This window comes from Triplophysa dalaica, chromosome 25, assembly GCF_015846415.1.
Source record: "Triplophysa dalaica isolate WHDGS20190420 chromosome 25, ASM1584641v1, whole genome shotgun sequence".
Lineage (NCBI taxonomy): Eukaryota > Metazoa > Chordata > Actinopteri > Cypriniformes > Nemacheilidae > Triplophysa > Triplophysa dalaica.
Window position 1 is genome coordinate 3,590,001 of NC_079566.1, and position 22,872 is coordinate 3,612,872.

Genomic DNA, 22,872 nt, shown 5'->3' on the forward strand with positions numbered 1-22,872 from the left:
TCCATTTTAGGCTCAATGGGGTCAAGGGTCAAGGGTCAGAGCATGACCAAAAAGGTTTTTAACCACGCAGACCACACTTACAACTGTATGAACTGCATTAGAAAGCCGTCACAAGTGCTCACGGTGACAAGTCAACTTTAGTTATTTAGGTTTTTACAATTTTCATTGTTACAAAGCAGCTGTACATGAAACATATTGACTATGAGAAAAACATTTAAAGTTATAAAAGTAAAAACAATAAATGTGAAAACAGAAAACAGAAAACAGACACACGCCGACGATTCAAACACCCCACACACAAAACACTCCACACACACAAGATGGTCTTCATTTAGGACAATTCAGGACTGTGTGGTAGTTGTCAAATAAAGATACGTGTGTGGGGTGGTGTTAAAAAATTATATTAAAATGACACTTAAACGTTAAAAAACAAACTAACAAACAAAAAATATCATCACATTTTACACAGTGCTTTAGTCGCAATGTTCAAGCATATTTTAGTATTGTATACACTTTGTAGTACGTATACTTATATCAGTGTAGTGTACCTTTAAGTGTATTTCTACTTGGCCCAACAGTTTTAAAAAGTCTACTTTGAAGTATAACTACATTCATGTAATTTATTGCACTGCACCTATGCTACAAGAGAACTTTAAAGATCAAGTATTTTCAGGACATGTAACTCTCTTCTTTCCTCCCTCCTCCCCACCCACTTCATCTTTGACTGCGGAGGACTTCACTCTCTCTTTCACTGAGAAAACATCATCCATCAGCAAACAATTCTCAGAACCTCAGACCTCGGTATACCCCTCACAAACATTGAACTCTCCTCTTTCACCCCACTGACTGACTGTCACCAGACTTCTCTCCAGCCACCCCACCACTTGTCCCCTTGACCCAATCCCCTCCAATGCCCTCCAGGTCATATCCAGCACACTCACACCTGCACTCACACACGTCACCAACACCTCCCTCATCACCGGCACATTTACATCCACATTCAAACAGGCCCAGGTCACGCCCCTACCTAAAAAGCCCACATTGGACTCTTCTACTACCGACAGTTACAGACCTGTCTCTCTACTACCATTTATTGCTAAAACACTTGAAAGGGCAGTTTTCAACCAGGTGTCTTCCTACCTATCCCAGAATAAACTACTGGATGACAAGCAGTCCAGCTTCAAAACAAACCACTCCACTGAGACTGCACTGCTATCGGTCACAGAGGCACTCTGTCCTGATTCTTGCGCTGTAGTGATATCTGCCCACTGCTCCATGTCTCCCAAACTTGCTGAAGTGTTTCCAGAAACGTGTGACTTACACTGTAACGAATTGCTGTAAAAACTACAGCGTTATTTTACAGAAGCTGACTGTATTTTAAATAATACAGAATATTGCTGTAAAGTGCAATGCATTCTGGGGTCACGTGACGGATTAACTCAATGTACAGAATATTGCTGTAAATTTCAAATCTACAATGGCGGGATGATCTTCAACAGTCGAGATTGGGGTAGTGCGCAAAATGAATGATTCACACCTGTGGTAAGTAACTTATTACGTATTTTTTTTCCATATTTGGTAACTATCATACTGGTAACTTTATATAGAGGTATCTAAATTCGCGGTTCATATTGCTAACCCCGGATTCAACCTCCATCCGCGGGGACCGAAGGAGTCTTGCGGGGTTTCAGCAGCGCCGTCGCGGTAAGATTTCAAACATTCTCCGTCGCTATAGCACCTGAGGACAGAAGTTGTTCATGTTATTTAGAGTTTTTGTTCACACCAGGAGCGAAGGCGGTATGTGACGAGCTACAGTTCATTGTTTTAGTTAGTTGACGGTTGTTTTTTAAATGTTGAACAACGCGCCCGCCGTAGACTCGGTAAAAGTTACATGCTTCGACAGTTGGGATACCACACTCGCTCGTGATTATTTTGTGGTGTAATTCAAATTTGCAAATGCAGTCATCCGTTAAATCGAGCGCCCAAATTAAAATGAGTCACCATAGCTTGAGGTAAGTCGATGTTCACGGAGGATAGCCCGGTAAAGTGATTAATGTACGTAACCATCTAGATATACAGTTTATGTATCGGAGGCCAGATGAGAGCTTGAGCAAAAGACGTTAGCGACACCCTCATTGTATAGCAGGCCTGTCTCCCAAATAGGACCGTTGGAGGGTGGGAGTGAGACCCGTTACAAAATACTAGTGTGACAATTTCTTGACCGTGACATCCCTAACGTTAGTTGGATTACATTTCTATATAAGTACGGTTTTAAGTGTAAGTTACTCTGTTTAATTTGCTTAGAGTTTGTTTGTAGAGTCACTTATACTAAAATGTAGTTAAAATGTAAAATGCTTAAAGATAATTGTATAGTCACTATTAACTATTACTATTGTCACATGTATAATTGTTTGTTTTAGGACACACTTTGCCATGCAGGCCACTGGATGCTGACTACTGAAGGTTAGGTTGTGTGTGACGGTGCTCAGCACAGCTTCATGTCTGGCCTTCCCACTCTGTTCATAGCATGTTACATATTCAGGCTTGAGTACCAGGATGGGGCAGCATGTACTTGGAGTCCAATGAAAGGTATTAATTGAACAACTTCCTTACCTGCTTTTTATAGATATGTTAATGTTATATACCTGTTAAGACCTTTAAAACAATATTTCTCAACGAGAGATGCAATTTTTTTGGGCAAATTATTTAGAAGTCTCCCCTATTTAACACTAGCAAGCTGATGATTTAATTCATGTGTTTTAATATAATATATTTTGTACATTTAATATATAACATTTAGTTTTTCCTGACTCTTTGTAGATATTAATCCAGAGAGTGGAACAAGCAGCGTCATCTAAAATGCCAGGATACAGAAGAAACAGGTTGCAGTGAACCCACATGTCGCCGCTCTTCTAAACACAATGATGAATATTCAGTGTAATCGATGAAAAGTAAGAAGCACACACACACACACACACACACACACACACACACACGCACACACACGCACACACACATACACACACACACACACACACAGATCTCATCATTGAATTACATCATTTTATTATTCTCTGACTGTAGATGTTGTCCTCTGTTTTTCTCTGACTATAAATTGAATATCTAACATTATTCTCTTGTTTCGTTTCCATAGTTCCAGCTACTTGTTGTGCTCTGATGGATCAAGATGTGGACCGTTTTACAGACTCACTTGGGCCTTGTTTTGCAATGTTGTTTCATGATGGTAATGTTGGTTAACGTGTTGTTTAAACATTAATGTTTAAAGAGCCATGTTGGATACTATGAAGTTCTTACTGAATAAAATTATTTCATGTACAACAACGTACACAATTTGTCTGTAATGTATTTTTGTATCAATTAAAAAAAAATAAACACTGTATATCCAGTATGCAAAACATACTGGATATACAGTGATTTATGTATTTCTTCTAAATAAAGTAAATTAAAATCAAGCAATTTGCTGTAAAAAATACAGCATTATACTGTTGCTATTCAAAATTACAGGTTTTCCTGTATTCTGCAATTACAGTAAATGGCTGTAAATTAAATTACAGTACTGTGGCTGTACAATTTACAGTAACTGGCTGGCAACCCTGCTGCCAGTAGTTTACTGTAAATTTTACAGGATTTTTTTACAGTGTATGCTTTAGACGTTTAGCCAACGGTCTGAGGCTGAGACTCAGATGAAGTTTGTACACAAAATAAGATCTTTGAAGAATTTAGGAACAGTTCTGGGGCACCTTTGACTATCATTTCATATGACTATGGAAGTCAATAATGTCCCACAACTTTCTTCCAAATATCTTTCTATGTGTTCAACATACAAAATGATGCAGCTATGAAATGACACGAGGGTGAGTAAAAAAAATATCCCTTTGGGACTGTGAACTGTCCCTTTAACAAAGTCATCTTCATGTTTTACTGTCAGATCTTTATGTTCACTGTGGAGTGTTTATAGAGTTTTATCATCAGTGCATCACAAGCCTCCAAAAAAGTGTCACCAAAGGATGTTTAAGGAGGTCTGGAGGCATTCCCAAATAAATCCACATTAGAACAGATAAACAGCCTTAATTCTCTAGCGGTTAACAAGCCAATCGATCAAATCTGAGTCACATAAATGAGATGTGAAAAACAACACGTCAACAGAGCGTCACAATATAAACTCACACATTACTTATGATCCCAGTGATAATCTCCTCAGGTACAATGATGTATAATGAATAATCATATAAAGTCAAACACATCTGAGGATGAAACACATTAAACACATGATTGACACTTAAAGTCAAACATCAAACTTCTTATAAAGTGAAAAGAATCATCTAGAAAAGAGTCGATCTCTGACAGTCTGAAGTGAGAAATGATGATTTCTTGTGAAGTTATTTTGACGCGGGTCTTCACCTCCAGTACAGGACTGACACCTGCATATAAGCGTGTGTCATGATTCCACTATCATGTCATGGTTATTCTTGTCTTGCAGTGGAGTCATGGCATAAGTCCTTGGGTTTTGTGTGAGTAGGACATGTCTTTGCTTACATATTGGCTGACATGCGCCTTCTCATGTCTTGTCTGTGTTTTCCCTCCATCTCGTTTCCTTGTTACCTTACCATTAGTGTTTCATTACCCACACCTGTCCCTTGCCAATTATCCTATGTTCGTTTCCCTTTAAAACACCCTCTTGTCTATTGTCTTGTGCTCTTGGATTGTTTGGTGTTACGGTACTATACCTCGTTCCCTGTACTCTGTCCTTGTAAGCAAACTTCTGCCTGGTTGCTGGAATTCTGTCGTGTGAGTTACCCGCTGTCTTTTGTTCTGTAATATCTATATCCCTTGTTAATATTACCTCGTGTTCTATAAGTTTAGTTTAGTGTCATCCTAAGTGTTTGTAGTCTAGTGAGTCCTTGTCTTTGATTTCTGTTAAAGTTATCCTGTCCTGTTTTCCCCCTCGTGGGTTTTTGTTTTGCCTCTTCGGTCTTGTTTGTATAAATAAAGTCCCTGTTATTCCCCTAACCTCTGAGTCTGCCTGCACTTGGGTTCTACCATCCCCAATCCCTGACAGCGTGTGTGTTTCTCAAATATGAATACAGTAAAACAAACTAAAATACTGTCAAATAAAACATCTGAAGGCCTTTAGAAAGAATGCTTTATTCATAAAGTCAAAAGACACCACATGAATAATCACATCTACATAAAGTAATAGTGTGAAGGAAGATCTTTAAAGAGAAATATACAAAAGCATGATTGAAAGATTTATACCAGCATGATTCTCAGCTATAAATAATAAAGAAGATCAAGTTGAATGTTAAACAGTGAGCTGATAACACCAGACCTTTTGTTCCACCGCTGTCTCAAAACTCACTGACAGAGATGATGTCATTTCTGTTACAACTAAAGAAACTGAGTTCATCTCATGTTGTTTATGTGATGATAGTATCGGCTTTATCTTATATTGTGAAGAAGAAAAACAACAATACTGAAGAAGAACGTAATGACTCTATTAATCCTGTATTTGATCAGTTTAATGATTTCACATCACAATTGTTATTACACCTCATATAGGCAGATTTTACTCATGTTAATATCTGACATGTTATCTGTGACGTGTAGAATCTCTCTATAATCTATAGATCACACAGTTTCACTGATGAATTATACTGAACATAAAATCCAGGATAGAGAGGATGAGTGAATGTGGTGCTGATGCTGTGGATGAGGGTCATTGTGTCAGAGACGCTGTAGAAGGACAGAATTCCTGCTCTCTCATCCACATACACTCCTATTCTATCACATCTGATCTTTACAGGGAGTTTAGTCTCAATCTTATTGTGTCTGAATGTGTAACTAGACTCAGAGCAGATCAAACTCCAGGACTGATCATTAGATCCAAACCAACACTCACTCCCTCCCTTCCTCCTGATGCTCTTATATGACACTGATATAAACACAACACCAGTCCTCTCAATCTCCCAGTAACAGCGTCCACACACACTCTCTCTACACAACACCTGAATACACATCAAATCTGTCTGGATGATCAGGATACTGCTGGAGTGTGTCTAGTGTGTGTGATCTTTCTGTTTCTCTCAGACAGACTGAGGAGTTTATTCACTGTGTTTAGATCCAGAGTCAACTGATGAGAATCTGAGGAAGAACAAACACATTACAGAATGATGAATTTAAAGATGAAAATAAACATCTGATCAATGTCTGGTATCTGAACTCTTCATGTATGAGTGTCCTGAAGAAGCTCTGTGTGATTTGAATGCTTTTTTAACTCATGTTAAGATGAATATGTGTTTATTAAATATGAAACTCTAGACGTCAGGAGTCCCAGATGTTCTTCTGACTGAATGTATTTTCATGAAGTGTGTGATTCTGAATGATTGATGATCAACTCTGCTGATGTTTTATTTCATTGTTCAGAGAGATGATCTTCTAGAGGAGGTGTGTGTGTGTGTGTGTGTTATTGTGTGTTATTTACATTGTAGGAAGTGCTCTCTGATCCTGGGCTCAGTGATGGTGTGTGTGACTGTGGAAATCAGCAGATAGAAACAGTGTCAATCTCATGATATCACTGGACTGTCATTCTAATATGATGTCAGATGTCCAGTGTTTTACCGGAGATCTTTCTCATGGGCTGTGTGCAGAAATCCTGCAGTTTGTCTCTCAGCTGACGGACAGATTCTCTCACATCATCAAAAGAAAAGAGGAAAGTGACACTGATGTCGTCTGGAGATTCAGGAGGTGCAGAGAGAGACTGAAAACTCTACACCATCAAATAAACACACAAATCCCATCATGACTTCACATGAAAACAAGCAATAGTGACACAATCTATGATGTTGTGTAGACTGTCAGTGTAATGTTGATGAATGAAAGAGACTTCACAGACCTGTAGGAAAGTGATGTGATCATCTGTGTGTGAAATCTTGTCCAGCTCAGCGTCTCTCCTCCTCAGATCATCAATCTCCTGCTTGAGTCGCTCCAAGAGTCCTTCAGCTCGACTCACTGCAGCCGTCTCCTGATCTCTGATCAGCTGTGTCACCTCAGAGCGTCTTCTCTCAATCAATGACATCACTTCAGTCAACATCATCTCACAGTCCTCCACTGCTGTCTGTGCACACCGCTGTTACACACAAACATTACAGTTACACACACTCACACACACACACACACTCACACACACACACACACATTACAGTTACACACACTCACACATACACACACACACACACACACACACAAACATTACAGTTACACACACTCACACACACACACACACACACTCACACACACACACACACACACACACATTACAGTTACACACACTCACACATACACACACACACACACACACACACAAACATTACAGTTACACACACTCACACACACACACACACACACTCACGCACACACACACACACACACACACACACACATTACAGTTACACACACTCACACATACACACACACACACACACACACACACACACACACACACAAACATTACAGTTACTCACACACACACACACACACACATTACAGTTACACACACACACACACACACAGACACACAAACATTACAGTTACACAAACACACACATACACACACACACACACACACACACACATTACAGTAACACACTCTCATTACAGTTACACACACACACACACACATTACAGTCACACACTCTCATTACAGTTACACACACACACACATTACAGTTACACACACACACACACACACACACACACACACACACATTACAGTAACACACTCTCATTACAGCTACACACACACATTACACATTAAACACACACACACACAGATCTCATCACATGTCACCTTATGACCCTCCACAGCGTCTCTCAGCTCCTGAACATCTTCTCTCTCTGATGGATCTTCTCCTGAAACTTTCTCTGCGTCTCCTTCAAGTGTTTCTGAAGGACAAAGAAAATAAAGCTCATAGGTCATGTGATGATGTGTGAACATTAAGAGTCTACAACAGTGTGTGATTTCACTTCAGACCTCTTCATCTGTCCTCTGTGCTGCCGCTGAAACTGTGTCGTGGTTTTTATGTTTATCCATCAAACACATCAAACAAATGCACTGCTGATCAGTACGACAGAAAACCTCCAGAAGCTTCTGATGTTGAGGGCAGATCATCTCCTTCAGTTTTCTAGTCACACTCACTATTTTGTGTGAATCTCCAGAGAGAAATTCCTCATGACGTTCAAGATGAGTTTGACAGTAAGACTTCAGACACGTCAGACAGGATTTGATGGCTTTGTGTTTTCTTCCAGTACAGACGTCACACTCCACATCTCCAGCTCCAGAGTAACACACATCAGAAAGTTTGGTCTTCTTCAGTTTCTCCACCATTTCAGCAACCACCACATTCTTCCCTAGAACAGGCCGAGGGCTGAAGGTTTGTCTGCACTGAGGGCAGCTGTAGATTCCCGTCTGATCGTCCTGATCCCAGCAGTCTGTGATACATCTCATACAGTAAGTGTGTCCACAGTGAAGCGTCACTGGATCCTTCAGTAGATCCAAACACACTGAACACATCAACTGATCCTCTGAAAAACTCGCTTCTGCCATTTCTTCTCATTGACACACACCAACAGCTCAACAACACTTTCACTTTCTCAATCCAGTTTCCTGGTTGTGTGTTTGAGAGACGTGTTCAAAACAGGCGTGTCTGTGAATGTAATAAAAGAGTTCAGTGTGTGTCAGTGTCATATAGAGGCAATAAAACACTGCTGATGACCAAAGCACTGATCCAATGAACTCCAACAAACACATTTATAATTGGATCAGTGTGAATTAGCCTTTAAAAACAATAATAACAACACAAACACTACAGTATTGTGTGCATAAATCAATGAATGTTGTTCAGAAGGACTGAATACATGCTTCAAATGCTTTAAAATAAATCTTGAAAGTACAGATACTTCTGGTCAAATATTACTCCACTACATTGTCTTCCTTCATTCTTCAGAATATCTCATTTTGTGTTTAACAGAGAAAGAAAATACAATTTTATTTCTACTATGGTAGTGATGATGTCACAGAATTGAAAATTACTAACATTCTTCCAAATATCTTTCTTTGTGTCCAACAAAACAAAGTGTTTTATACATGTATGAAATGACATGAGGGCAAGTAAACAGATTTTTTTTTAAGTAAGGGGGGTCATCTTATGTCAGGACACTTTCCAGATCAAATAATTTATTTAATGTAGAATCAATGTTCAATTTGTCACACTGACTCAACATTAAATAAGAGATGTTTAGCTCTCTGGTTTCTTACACAATCCTTGTCTAATACTGTCTTAGAAACAGATTCAAGCATATTTTCAGAATCAAATAGAAACTTAATATAATACCAAACATGACGCAGTGAGTATAAAGTTTCTTTATTTCAAGTGCGCTGATGTCTTTGTCCAGGAGGGGGCAGCATTCCATCACATAAAACGATAAACTTTTAATAACTTTTTCATTATTCACATTTTGTAATGAATTAAATCAAAACAAAATGTTGAATGTGATCGTTTTAGTGAAGCTAATGTTTCTTGTCATGTTCTTGTCATTTTCTTAAGCAGCAGATGATTTAAAACAGTATTAAAGAAGTTCACATCTACTCTTATTGACCACGACAAGCAGAAATAACCAAAGAAGATTTGAATGAATCGTTTCTAATAAAAGTGAAGTTAAAATGTGCTGGAAGAGACTTCAAACTCTCAACACTTTACACTGAGCTTCTATTTGTTAATGTCACTTAAGTCTGAACCGAACTTCTACAGCATTAATCCTGCTTTTTCATTTTCATTTTAAAGTCGAGTGTTTTCAGATATAACATCAGCAACAACATAAATGACAAAAAATACCTTTTTTGTCATCTGAACCCTTAGGAACTAGATTATTTGCTTGAAATACCACCTGAACTTCTGAATGTCATTGTATTCAATAATAAAATATAAAATCAAGTGGCATGTTGTTTAAACATAATATTTATTGAGTTGTCCAGTAACTCAACACTTTTGAGTCTTTTTTGCATGTTTTTAAGTCACAGTGAGTTTCTGTGGATATATGAAGTAGTTTAAGGTATAAAATCAAAGTAATCATTAATAGTAGCCTACAAATATTTGTATAAATATCACAAACCCAATAAAAGAACTTCAAACTGAATCTCAGATGAGTCATAAACAGGACGACAGTCCAGGAGTTTCTCAAAACCATCTTTATTCTCATTTCATCTGAGGTGCAAACAAATCTTTTGACAAATCTGGGAATCTATTTCTAGTGCAATGTCTCATCCGGGAAACCCAAACCACATCATGAGCTCAGCTCAAGGCTTCTCTGTCACACAGCAGACTTGTGCAATATGTTCATTTTGATAAAAAAAGAAAAACACATTTGCCAGTAACATCAGGATTTACATTCAATCTATATTCCCTCACTCATGCCAAAATATATTGTGGACGTGATCTGGTTAAAGTCATCTTAACTAACAATAAGACACAAAGAAAGACACAGAGAACTGACACGTGATTGTGTTTTCAGGGCTGATGACGTCTCTGTGGTTTATTACTAAGGTTTGCTTTTCTTTTTCATCATAATTCAGGTGCTGGATGTTTTCAACTATCAGTATGAATAAATGTCAGATGGTATATTATTGTCATTTACATGTTTGAACAGTTCATTTGAATGATGAAACTGGAGAGGGATCACACAGTTGCTGTGATTTGTTTAGACGGTCTCTCTTTTGTTTCCTTGTTGTGTATGTAAAATGTTCACACTGTGCATATAACATCTTAAAAAAAAGATCTGAAAAATACAACCTCTTTCCTTTACACCATAAATATGTTGCTTCTGTAGTGCTGTGTTTGTGTTTATTGTCCTGTGTTCTTAGAGAGAGACCCTCAGCAGGCGCCAAAACAAATCCGTCAGCCGTAACACTGAATTCTGTTATAAAACCGGTTCCTCGTTCACCGCATCATGTCCAGATGAGGTCACAAAAACAAGAAAACATGATTTTTTTGATAAAGGATTGTGAAGATCTATTTTCTTAATATGTATTTGCAATTATGAACTTTGGAAGAGCCTTAAAGAAATGATGACATTGATAATCAAGTTACTGGCCAAAGTTTTATTCACATTTGGGTCAGTTCTGGACACTGGTCTCTCTCTCTCTCTCTCTCTCTCTCTCTCTCTCTCTTTTTCTATCTTTCTCTCTCTCTCTCTCTCTCTCTCTCTCTCAGTCTCTCAGTGTCTCTCTCAGTCTCTCTCTCTCGGTCTCTCACTCTCTCTCTCTCTGAACACATTGATTGTCTGTGCATTGACTTTGAGTTTGTTTAATATGTCTTACATGGATGCGTATGTGTCATGAAATCCAGAACATGTAAAACCACTGGAGCGATTCTATTGCTTATAAAAGGCGTCACTACAACAAAACACTGATAACTGTGAAGCTTCTTGAGGTGTGATGTGGATTTATAGGATCTTTGAAAGAAACACATCAAGCAGTTCTGTCTTTTCCTGATGCTGAGTAGAGGTATGTGAGATTCAATCTCTGTCAAAGAAACATTACAAAAAAATAAAAAATACAGGACAGAGCCGGCGATATTTGTGTGTTGACCAACAACCTCACTGTTGTGTGTGTGTGTCCAGACAATGTGAGGTTAACTGACAGAACTGTACGGAGGTATAAATCGGCAAACTCTTAGCACCAACAAGTTCAAGCAGAAGCCTCAGATCTACAAGTCATGGCAATAGGCAGAATACAAATGAAAACGGAATAGAGTTTCTTCTCTATGTGAGATATAAACACTGTCGGGCAGGTCGAGCGATCGCTAGTACAGACAACACAAATACTCCTTTAGAACGCTCATCACAGAAAACTTTTTTGGCACTTTAACAGAGGCACTCTGAGCCAAACAGATACTAAATGAGTTTCATGTGTGTTTGTGTCAAATCCAACAGCAACAGAGAACCTTTTGCCAACATTCAAAAAGATGTTATCACAATGTTATTCCTGAATGTCTTTAAACTAACCATTTAAAAACAATGTTTCTTTCCTTGGGTCTAAAGACTGACTAAGGATCATGAAAACATGTGATTTTTAAAGTTCTTCCCGGGAGTGTCTCTGTGTGTGTTATGAGGGTCTGCATGTCCTGTAAACGCTCAGATGATTTGTTTTAGCTGGGGTCAAAACCATCATTAGAAATGACAATTTTCTCATGTCTGTGTTTGTTTGAGAGGATATAGCTCTGATAGAACACGTACATCTGGGAGACGTCTATGTGATGTCTGCATTTACATCTGCAAAACTTTTCTTTGTTTGCTTGTGTCCTGTCAGATGTTATAAAGACCTCTATAAGATCTCTGTAAGATGTTCATGATTTAGAATGTATGTAAATCGCTCATTCTAAGAGGTTTAGCAGATGTTTTACACATCTTCCAGACGTTCCTGTGCTATCTGGAAGCTCTGAGTGCAAGGGTTCGGTCTACATAGGCAGCGATGTTTTAAGTGTGTTAAACTCTGAATGGTCCACAGCTGTGAGAGGTCTCGTGATGGTGTGTTGTGAAGATAATGATGTAATGGTTTTGTTTCACTGAGCTTGTCGCAGTGCATTCTGGGATCAGATATGTGCAACACTGCCCATATTATTAATAACATCTCAGAGTTACTATAAAATGAGACATTATTAACCCTTTGTCCGCCGTTGACATTCTGTTTGACAAAATGCCATTTTCTCAGGTGTTTGTTCAGAATGCTTCTTTTATCAAACGGATCCACTATGAAGTTAGTTTTTGTTTAAAAGCAATGACTTCCTTTGATATATTTGATGTTTGCACATTTATATAAATTATTTTTGTATAAGATAGCTAATTGTTTTATTTTTTTAGCTGGCAGATGTTTTATAAACACTAGCGGGAAGAGAGTTCTGTGAATGTGTCAGAACGGAGCTATAAGAACCCGTCTCCCTGTGCTCCCCATGTTTCTACTCTATGCACCGGTTTGTCTCATGTACGTTAATTAAATGATCCTCCCTCGCTGTCAGGTGCGATTCAATCTTTTTCTGAGGCTGGCTCTGACTTCTGCTTACCAATGCATAGTTCATTCATCTCAGTTGAGCGGCATCAAAGACTACAATCACAAAAAAATCAACTGAGAAATGAAAAAACTGAGCCGAGTAAAAGAAAACAAGTTTTTACAACAAAAACAACCACAAAAAACAGAAAAGAAATGCGTAACTCTATTCACATGTACCCGCTTTAAAGAGGAATGGTTCCGTTCAAACTCGACCAGACCGCTGATCCTACAGCTATGGAATGAAAGAATGTTCAGTAGTGCTAAAACAGAACCATGTGACCAGAACCGGAGGGCTGGGGTGAGGGGGGTCGCTGGAGGTCGGCGGTGGTTGGAGCAGTCTGATTGGCCGTCAGTCCTCAAACACTTCCAGGAAGAGAGGCGGAAAGAGCTCTGTGGGACATTCCACCTTCATGTGCAGAAAGCGGCTGGCGTGACAGGCTCCGATCATGCGCAGGTCCGTCACCTTCATCAGCAGCTTGGGCCAGAAGTGTGCCACCTTGTGCTTGCGGTGGTTGATGTAATGTTCAAAGGCCAAAAGGAAGTCCTCCTGACAGCGTTCGATGCGCTCCACGCTTGTTAAACCTGGACGATCTGCCAGTGGAGCCACAAAGAGAAAGAAAAACAGACAGAGAGACACGTAAGCGCAACGCTCCCAACACATGTGTGAAACTTTGGAACATCACTTGTCCCGCACAGCTGAAATGAACATGACACTTCAAATCATAAAGGTGTATTAAGGAAAGATGTAAATTACTTTGACAATTTTCTTTAAAGAAATATCAAAATAACGATTTCTATGTATTCATGGAATATTGCAGTGCTTACTATCAATAGCCTATCAGTGTGGGCTTTCAGTGGGTCTGTCAAACGATCAATTGCGATTAACGGCATCCAGAAGAAAAGTTTGCGTTTACATAATATATGCGTGTGTTGTCATGATCCTGTCCTCCTTGTTAGTAGTTTTCTAGGTTTGTGGACAGGGTCGTGACAGTACCATGTCTGTTGTGTTCTGTGTGGAAGCACATGGCCTTTGATCGTTCCTTTGTGCCATTTGCTCTCCTGTCGAGTGTCTTGGCCCCGCCCCCTCGTGTCCCGTCTATCCTCCCGTTAGCGTTTCATTCCCCTCACCTGCCCATTGTAATTGTCCCTTGTTAGTTTTCCCTATCTAAAGCCCTTGTGTTTGCTGTCCTGTGCTGGTTTGTTCTAGTTCTAGTTGCCCTGTTCTTGCCTGCCTAGCCTAAGGAAGTGCCGTTTCATTCAAGTTGTTTATGGTTTCTAGTGTTTTCGCCCCTCGTGGGAAGTGATTTGTTTAAGAGTTTTTTGTCGTTCCTTAGTTGTTATTATTTTCCTGTTTTGCACCATCGTGGTTTTTTCTGTAACATAATAAAAGTCTTTTGTTTCATTTGCTGTCTGGATTCTCTGTCAGTACCATGACATGTGTACTGTGCATATTCATTTTGTATTTATAAACACAAAAACATACACATACATATTTATATATTGAGAATTAACATTCATTTACTTACATTTACCATTAATTTAAATTATATAAATAATACCGGTCAAACGTTGTGGAACACTTCACTGCAATGTTTCTCAATAATTAAAAAAACTTTGATGAGAAAGTTTACGCATAAATGTCTGAAATTAGTATATATTTTTTTGAAAACATCATGACAAGGCTAAAAAATGTTTTTGAAATGGATGAGTTTGACTGAATAATGAAGAAAGAGCAGAATAGATGGGAACTTCTTATACTAATGTTGTTTAAAAAGCATCTCAGGGCGAGACCTCGATAATCTGCTTGAGAAAATCATGAGAACACATTTCTGAAAATTCTAGTCAAAAGGTGACTGCACTGAAGAAGAGTAAATACAACGTTTTTATTTATTTGTGTTTGTTTTACAACATAATTGCAATAGTTCTTTTTGTTGTATTTAATCATTTTGATGAAAATATGAACACGTACAGTAAGTGAGTAAGTCTCCCAAAACCTTTGACCGGTAGAGTAAATGTATGTATATATGCATGTATGTGTTTTTAAATAAAAAGAAATAAATGCACAGTACACAGACATATATTATTTAAACACAAACCTTAGTTTTGGATGCTTATCAGCTCTAATTTAAATTCATGTACCCTCATAATCTTCAATAAAATCTGTAAATGCACTTCCGCTGAGGTCAGTTAGACGGCTTGGGCGGAGCATTTTAACTCCTCCCCGTTTTTATACATCCAATCAATTTGGATCCTCTGAATTGTGTCATAATCCAGAGGTAAAATTATCAAAATTTTTAGTTCATAGGGACTTTAAAGTAATCCACATGACTAATGATTGAATAAATGTTACCTGAAGCCAGACAAGACATTTGTGAGAGAAAACCTGTCATATTTTGAGCATATTTAGCAATCAAGTTTATATATAGCAGCGATAATGTCAAATCTCACTGGCTTTTGTCTCTCAGCATGAAACGCAAATGACAATTCAACGTTATTCCATCCCAAACACACTGTTTCACTTCAGAATACATTTCTTAACTTAATGGAGTTCTTTGGATAACTTTAATGATGGAAAACACCACAGCATTTGTGTTCAACTAAAGAAATGAAGTCATATACATCTGAGATGACATAAGCACGAGTAAATGATGAGAGAAGTTTCGTATTTTGGTGAACTATCACTTCAAGCTAACCGTTCTAGTATATACTCTATAGATAAAGTCTTGGCCTCGTTTCAGATATCTATTTCTAATAAGGGCTGACAAACAATCACTTGTCCATTTAGAAAGCTTTCAGGATTCCTGCTAATACCCAAATATTGACGTAATAGTCACTGAACGTGTCCCAGTCAGCTCTGACTCTGGACAATCTGTTCACATGAGCCGGTGAGACGAGGATGTGGCCGCCGAAGTCTTTAACTATTGATTGTGTCGATCACAGTTGAAGTGTAATCCTGTGTAATAACATTATTATGTGGTTTCCCCTCGTTCGGCCGTGTAATCCGAAGTAATCGCCAATGGAAGAACCGGCTGCCGCTGCACTATTGACTTTTAAAGAACTGAATGGACAAGCGCCTTATAGTTTTTTTCAGGAAAGACTTTACAAGACTTTTATCGTCATAGTCTCAGAACTATTATGGTATGCAAAACAAGTCACGAGAGGAAACATCTGAAATATTTCACTACACTTTACAATAAGTGAGGAATGACTGACGACGGGCCGTTCAATTATTCGAAAGCATTCAACAGCCCTGTGGTATAAGCATTATTTAATGCATTAGCTAACATGAAATACACTGAGCCAGGACCAGAGAACAAAAAGGGGGGAGAACTGAAACTCGCCAGGCGACAGAAATGCCATTTGTAACCATTTATTTGCAGAAGTAAATGTATAAATAGCACTACAATACCCTCACACGTCAATTTAACTTAAACGTATAATACACTTCATTTTGTTTGACGGTGTTGATGACGGCTTCACAATGCGACAAACATAATTTATTGTAATTTGTTTGTGTAACAAATTAATGGTAAACATTAAAATTTTATACAATTTTGTTTGTTAAAATTACAAAAATGGCGCCGGGCCTTCATTGAGCAATACATCTTTACAACATTTGTTTATCTTTGATAATGTTACTAAATCGCAATACAAATGTTCATTCGTGTGTTCAGAAGTATCGCTCATGGTTAAAGCTGCAGTCTGTAACTGTTGTCTCTCTATCTTAAGCATCTCTGTGTAAAATATGAAATTGCAATTTAAGTCAAGTACTTATTCCGGTCACACTTCAGTATAGGGGGCAATTCTCGCTATTAGCAAACCAATAACTATGACTTTTTATTTAATTAACTCTTAATTTGTGGCTTATTAATAGTCAGTTATAGTTATTAGGTTAAGGGATTGGGTAGGTTCAGGGATGTAGAGTATGGTCATGCAGAATATGTGCTTTATAAGTACTAATAACAAGCCAATATGCCAATAATAGGCATGCTAATAACAACTAGTAAATAGTGAGAATTGATCCCTATGCTGAACTGTTACCCTTATTCCAAAAGAACATTTCCTACAAAACGCGACCTGACAGTTCAATGTATAAATCATGATTCTAATCTGTCTGTTGTGAATTGAGAGTAACACCGTGTCTACACCGGATGCATCAGAACCCATTATAATTGAACATCTTGTCCACACTGGATGCAGGTGATGCAAAGCAACAATCCCATTGAAACAAACCGTGTGTCGCGACGCGTTAGACATGGTGTAAGGAGAAAGTGTTACTGGTATTTCAACATGTATCTCTGAGGAAATCAAAGTTTGACCGATTGATCGTGTTCTGTATGTAGTGAAAGACAGCACTTACCGGAGGACAGCAGAATGACGGCCTGCAGCAACGCCACCTCTGTATCATTCAGGTTAAAGGACGACAGCGAGACTCCCAGATCAAAGATGGCGTCCGACACCACGCCCAGACCGCCGTTCTTCAGCTGACCCCGCGTGACGGCCATCTCTCCGTTCAGCGTCAGAGTCTCGCTCTCGGGATCGTAGCGTACGGCTGCTCGAAGAGACATGATCTCCATACAGCAGCCCTTCAGCAAGATGATCTGATCCTCGCAAGGCAGCTAAACAACATCACATCTACGAATGAGATACTTTGGAATTGCGGATTGGAGATATACGAGGTCGGGTGTGTAAACTAGTTTGCTCTTACCTCGCAGAACATGGGCAGCTTTTTGGCAAAGTCCACCACACGCGTAATGGCGGGGGTGATAATTTTTGTAAACTGACTGAAGGCTTCGATGTCCACTTTGCTCCCCTCGGGCGCGTTGATGACGGGCGCCGAACCGATGTCCTCCGGCTGCAACGACAGGAAGGGGAGGGGCGACGTGCTCAGTAACGCGGACGTCAAAAGCAAACGGTCATTTACAGCAAATCCTCATTCCCCTCTAAAGCACACAGAAGCCAAGAGACACAGCGAGACGAGAGGAGGCCGGTTATCGAAAGGAGGAAAGATGGGAAACTTCAACTAGGAGACGAGAGCGGAGCAGAAAAGCTGCCTATGCGGAGAGATCATTGACTAGGGTTGTCCACTGATATGTCGCCAAACAGGTTGGTGCCCTTCTGACCAGAAAAAACGCGACATGAAAGACAGAGGAAGACGCATCTAAAGAGAACTGGAGGCCGAGTACGGCTCAAATCCAGCCTAAGATTGACACCACTCTAGTAGTCATCTTCATCTTTCCTCTTTGTGTACATAGCGTGCAGAGAGCTACACAAACAAGGCGAAAACAAATGCCTCAAGTGTTCAGCACGTCCATTTAGCCGCGAAACAACGTGACAGAAATGGAAGCAGCTGAGAATTTGAGAGAGTGTCTTGGTGTTGGATACAAACAACAACATGAGTGAGAGTGTGTTTGCTCTGCTGGCTCTTACCTTGGACTCCTTCACCCCCACTGCACTCTGGTCAGAAGTACAGAATAAATTACATGTTATTTCATTAAGTAGCATTGCTTCCTCGACCTGTTGGGCAATCAACAGGGATCGTGAAGTTTCAATGAAGAACCCGAGTCAACTAAAAAGAAACAAGTTTCAACTGGACAGGTGAGAGACAGAAAGAGAAAGAGAGTGCAGACAGAAACAAAGTGAGATATTGAGTGGAGTCTCCATGGGATTCAAGACCTCAAATCGTCTTCGATTCTATAGGATGATTGACATCAAAAGTTATACTGGACATCTGCCTAACAAATAAGTGTGAATGTCAACGTCAGTCGTCTTTCGACTGTTCTACCGCTCAACATGAAAACTACTGTAGAGCTGGTCGGTACAGAAGTATTCATCTTTATGTTTTTTTCAGAACGGACTACAGGAGTGCCTACATAAAATCATGTTGAATCAATCTTGAACAAGCATTATAAACACTAGAACATGTGTACATTACCAAAACAACATGGAGGTATTTGCTATTTGAAAAACGATTTCTTGGAATAGATTCACCTGATTTGAATTGCAGAAAACAGACTAAAGTTGTTTTTGAAAATGTAAGCCGAATCCGAGATGCCAGTTAAAATTCTGTGTTGCTCTCGCAAATAGTGAATTAAACAAGGCTCACAAAACAAATAAGACCTAATATACAAATGAAAAAATAGCGTACAGTTCTAATGACAGCATCAGACAGAGTTGCTAAACTCCACATGGAAACCCACAGCAGTGTTAGTCTTCAATCTGAAGAGCACGGAGTGACATTAAAAGACAAAAGAACAACTGTATAACAATCAGAAACTTGGTTAAAGACAGCCAGACAGAAGATGAGACGAGAGAAAGAGTGTTTGGGGAACGGAGCTTGAGGAAAGAGGGACAAAGATGTTCCGTTAAAGTTAGTTCAGCTGCCTCTGTGGAAGAGTCTCCAGCGTCCATCTAACACTCCTCACTCTACAAGGAGATACAAAAACATGGAAATATTAACATTGGGAAGAAGGGTGCGGATGGGCTGGGGAAGGGATATCTGGGATAGTGGGCGGGATGGGGATAAGGGTACATCCTCAACATAGCTGCCATGTCATCAAGGGTTGAGATCCCTCACCAGGAATTTGCGTTTCTGTTTCCAGTGGTTGCCCTGGGCGTTCGTGGCCACGTGGGCTTCGGTGACCACACGGATCAGCTCCCATTCCTCCTGCGAGGGCTCCGGACGGTCCCACGCTGTCTTCTGGAGCTCCTCTCGCCGCCGACGCTCACGATTCTCCTCGATCAGCTTCCGTTTGGCCAGACGCTTACCGTCATCCAACACCACTGCAAAAACACAAAGGTGTGTCGCTAGCAGGATTATTACAGTTAACTGTTTAAACATTTTTCTTCATTAAACCAAATAAAATATTATCCGAAAAACTAAATTTACATGAAAAAAGTTAAGGATGAGGTGCTTAAATTACTAACTTGAAAAACATAAAACTCAAGTAAATAAAAAAAAAGTAATACTAGTAAAACAATGAAATGACCTAAACACATAAGAACTACAAGAGTTACAATTAAATTTAACTAAAAAAATCAACATGAAATTTTAAAATACAAAAATAAAACCTTGTTCAAATGACCAATACAATGACAAGTAACTGGGTTCAGAAACACAAATACAGTGAATTTGGACATCCAAGGTTTCGTAAAATAGACGTTTATAAAAAAGAAAAATGTCAAAACGCTGAATTGGTCGTAGACAAGCTGTAGTCACGTGCGTTTAAATGTAGTACACTCACAGTCTGTTGCCATGCCGACAGCGATGCATTTCTTGAAGCGACATTCCTGGCACTGGTTACGCGTGACCTTATCGATGATGCACTTGCCCTCGTACTTGCATGCGTATGTCGGGTTTAAGTTCTTCTGGATTGTACGCCGGAAAAAACCCTTTAGAAACAAGATGCATTTTTAGAAACATCCTTCATTTAAATAAGCTAAAGAAAATAAAAGAGTGCAGGTGAAGGACTCACTTTACAGCCCTCACAGGTGATGCAGCGGTAATGATAACCGGTCGCTTTGTCTCCACACACAACACACAGCTCATCCTTGTCCAGGTAACTTGGTATGTACCCTAAAACAAGGGAAAAACTCATTACAAACATCCCACTAAACACAAAGGACAATCCAGAAAAACTATTGCTTGTGTTCTTAAGTTTAGGCAGGTGGCAGCAGCTCAGAATCAATATGTGATCAATAATTCTTGAGTGGTTCACAGGAATCAGACAATGAGCTCAAAACTACTGTAACCGAGTGTGTCCCCATCAATCAATACAATACAACATAACCTAGAAATCAATAGACTACACAACAAGAGTCTGAAAAAGACTTAAAACTCATCATCCATCACTGCTTTTCAATTCAGACAATTTAAGAACGTCTGTTAGAACTGATCCATAAATATTAAACAACACCTGTCACACAAATGATGGACATGTGGTTGTGAACGGATCAATAGCAAACAGACATAATGTCATGTATAGATGAGATAGCATGGTTAACACTGTAGACGCATGATCTTTAAAAACTAGGACAAAGACAAGGTCTTGTGCCACCAATCAAACTGCAAAAAATTCATCCAACGCTTGAAAGACTTAAAACCCATGATGGAATGTTTGATCCTTCTGTGTTAAAAGCATTGAGATCGTACAGATTCAGGGCGTCCATCACCTACATCTCTCACCATCAGCAATACTGTCTGTTATTCAAAGATACTCAAGCATGAGAGAGACAAGGAGATGAAGTACGGATAGATCTCTCATTACATTTTGGAAGAACTTAATATTGATAAACTCCATACAGCCCTAATGAATGCCAGTGTGCGGTGTGATTTTTAACCTTTATGTCTATTATTTAGTTCACAGATAAAACAGATAAAAGATAAAGAAACAGAACTGGAAAATGACCAGAAGCACCCAACAGAAGCTCAACATTTTCCCCCAACTGTCCCACAATACAACCCAACAGCCCCCCCACAGATCACTACGAGAGTCTTCAGTGAAGCCTCAAAACCCAACAGCACCACAGCATCGTCTTCTTCACCTCTCCATACCTTTCTTATGTGCTGCTTGCATCCACTGTATCTGAGAGAAGTCCGGTCTACCGTCAGAGAAGAAGTCGGGCTGGTGATAGTGACTGAGCGGCACCTCCATGCTGCATAACTCGCTCTTAAACACAGGGTTTCCCCCGCTGAACGGGCACCCGTATGGCTGTCCCGGCGGCCAGGCCTGCTCCACGCTAGGAGGGTGATGGTGTAGCGGCTGAGGCTCACACTGGCCGAACACGGGCCCTTCACCGCCGTACATACAGTACTCGCCTCCGGACGGGACAGTGTAACCACCGCTCATCCCGTGAGCCATGTCGTACATGTCTGACATACAGTAATTCATCACAAAACTCTTCAAAGGCACAAAAAATGTATCGAACAAAATATGATGTGCAAGCACAAATATCCCTGGCTACATTAAATATCGAGACATATAACCGGGAGACAAGCGGCCTGCGTGAAAAGCGTCTGGAGGACTCGGGGTCTTATATATGGAGGAGACACCCGCCCCATTTGTCCCTCGCCCTGCCAAATTGGGTGGAAGATTTCTGAGCACGCTCATGTCTAATCTGACACCGGACAAATCCAAGAGACTGAAATTGAACAGACTGAGGCATAACATCCTCGCATACATGACGCACACCTACACATCCGATCCTTCACAACACTCATGTCATGTATCACAATATCAGTATAATATCACCTACAGACAGATGTCAACGTGAGAAGACATCCCAAAACTGATATCAGGAGCATTACATGACATATTGAGATGGGACCTGTACTGATAAATCACAGCAACAGGTGACACCTGCACCTGAATCAATGAAGTGGAATATAACATACATGTAAGAACACAATTCATAAACTACAGCCTGTACAGGGGTAAATACAAGAAAAAATCAGAGTACGATGAGATAACACTACACACTGGAGTTATCACAATTATGATGCATGTATCAAAGTGTATGAAATTAAATGTTTTCATTATTTTATTAAATTAGATTAAACAAAATAATTGATTTTAATGACATTTAAGGAACTATGTTGAATACAATAAATCCAAAATATGACAAAACCGTATTTTATCTTTATAGTAATGTATATATTGTTTAACACTTTTGAGTGTTACTAGTCTTTTCTACTTCTTGTTATTGCAATTTTTTATTTAAGTGCTATTCCACTTTTACTTTAAAGACTTTTT

At 39.4% G+C, this 22,872-nt stretch overlaps 1 protein-coding gene, 1 long non-coding RNA gene and 1 pseudogene across 7 annotated transcripts in view; 1 reads left to right on the forward strand and 2 right to left on the reverse strand.

Annotated features, from left to right (window-relative positions):
• The first annotated feature begins 1,323 nt into the window (after positions 1-1,323).
• On the forward strand, positions 1,324-3,495 carry LOC130416081 (uncharacterized). 2 transcript variants are annotated; one of them, XR_008906008.1, is made up of 4 exons: positions 1,324-2,012; positions 2,421-2,589; positions 2,821-2,951; positions 3,155-3,495. It is a non-coding gene; the product is annotated as an uncharacterized LOC130416081 (long non-coding RNA). The 2 variants fall into 2 exon arrangements; XR_008906007.1 differs by having other exon boundaries at positions 1,324-2,589.
• Positions 3,496-5,147: 1,652 nt separating this feature from the next.
• Positions 5,148-9,031, reverse strand: LOC130416080 (tripartite motif-containing protein 16-like; annotated as a pseudogene).
• A 1,215-nt stretch (positions 9,032-10,246) lies between these two features.
• thrb (thyroid hormone receptor beta) overlaps positions 10,247-22,872 on the reverse strand; it is a 75,789-nt gene continuing 63,163 nt past the window's right edge. For 3 of the 5 annotated variants that reach the window (XM_056742197.1, XM_056742199.1, XM_056742198.1), the window contains 7 exons: positions 20,596-20,696; positions 20,365-20,512; positions 19,698-19,903; positions 18,551-18,637; positions 17,829-17,975; positions 17,481-17,739; positions 10,247-13,711 (listed from right to left, as the gene is read on the reverse strand). In XM_056742197.1, the coding sequence (XP_056598175.1) occupies positions 13,470-13,711; positions 17,481-17,739; positions 17,829-17,975; positions 18,551-18,637; positions 19,698-19,903; positions 20,365-20,512; positions 20,596-20,696 (1,190 nt within the window). In that variant the 3' untranslated portion in view covers positions 10,247-13,469. The remainder of the gene's footprint in view (positions 13,712-17,480; positions 17,740-17,828; positions 17,976-18,550; positions 18,638-19,697; positions 19,904-20,364; positions 20,513-20,595; positions 20,697-22,872) is intronic. The other 2 variants (XM_056742200.1, XM_056742201.1) reach the window with 2 other exon arrangements.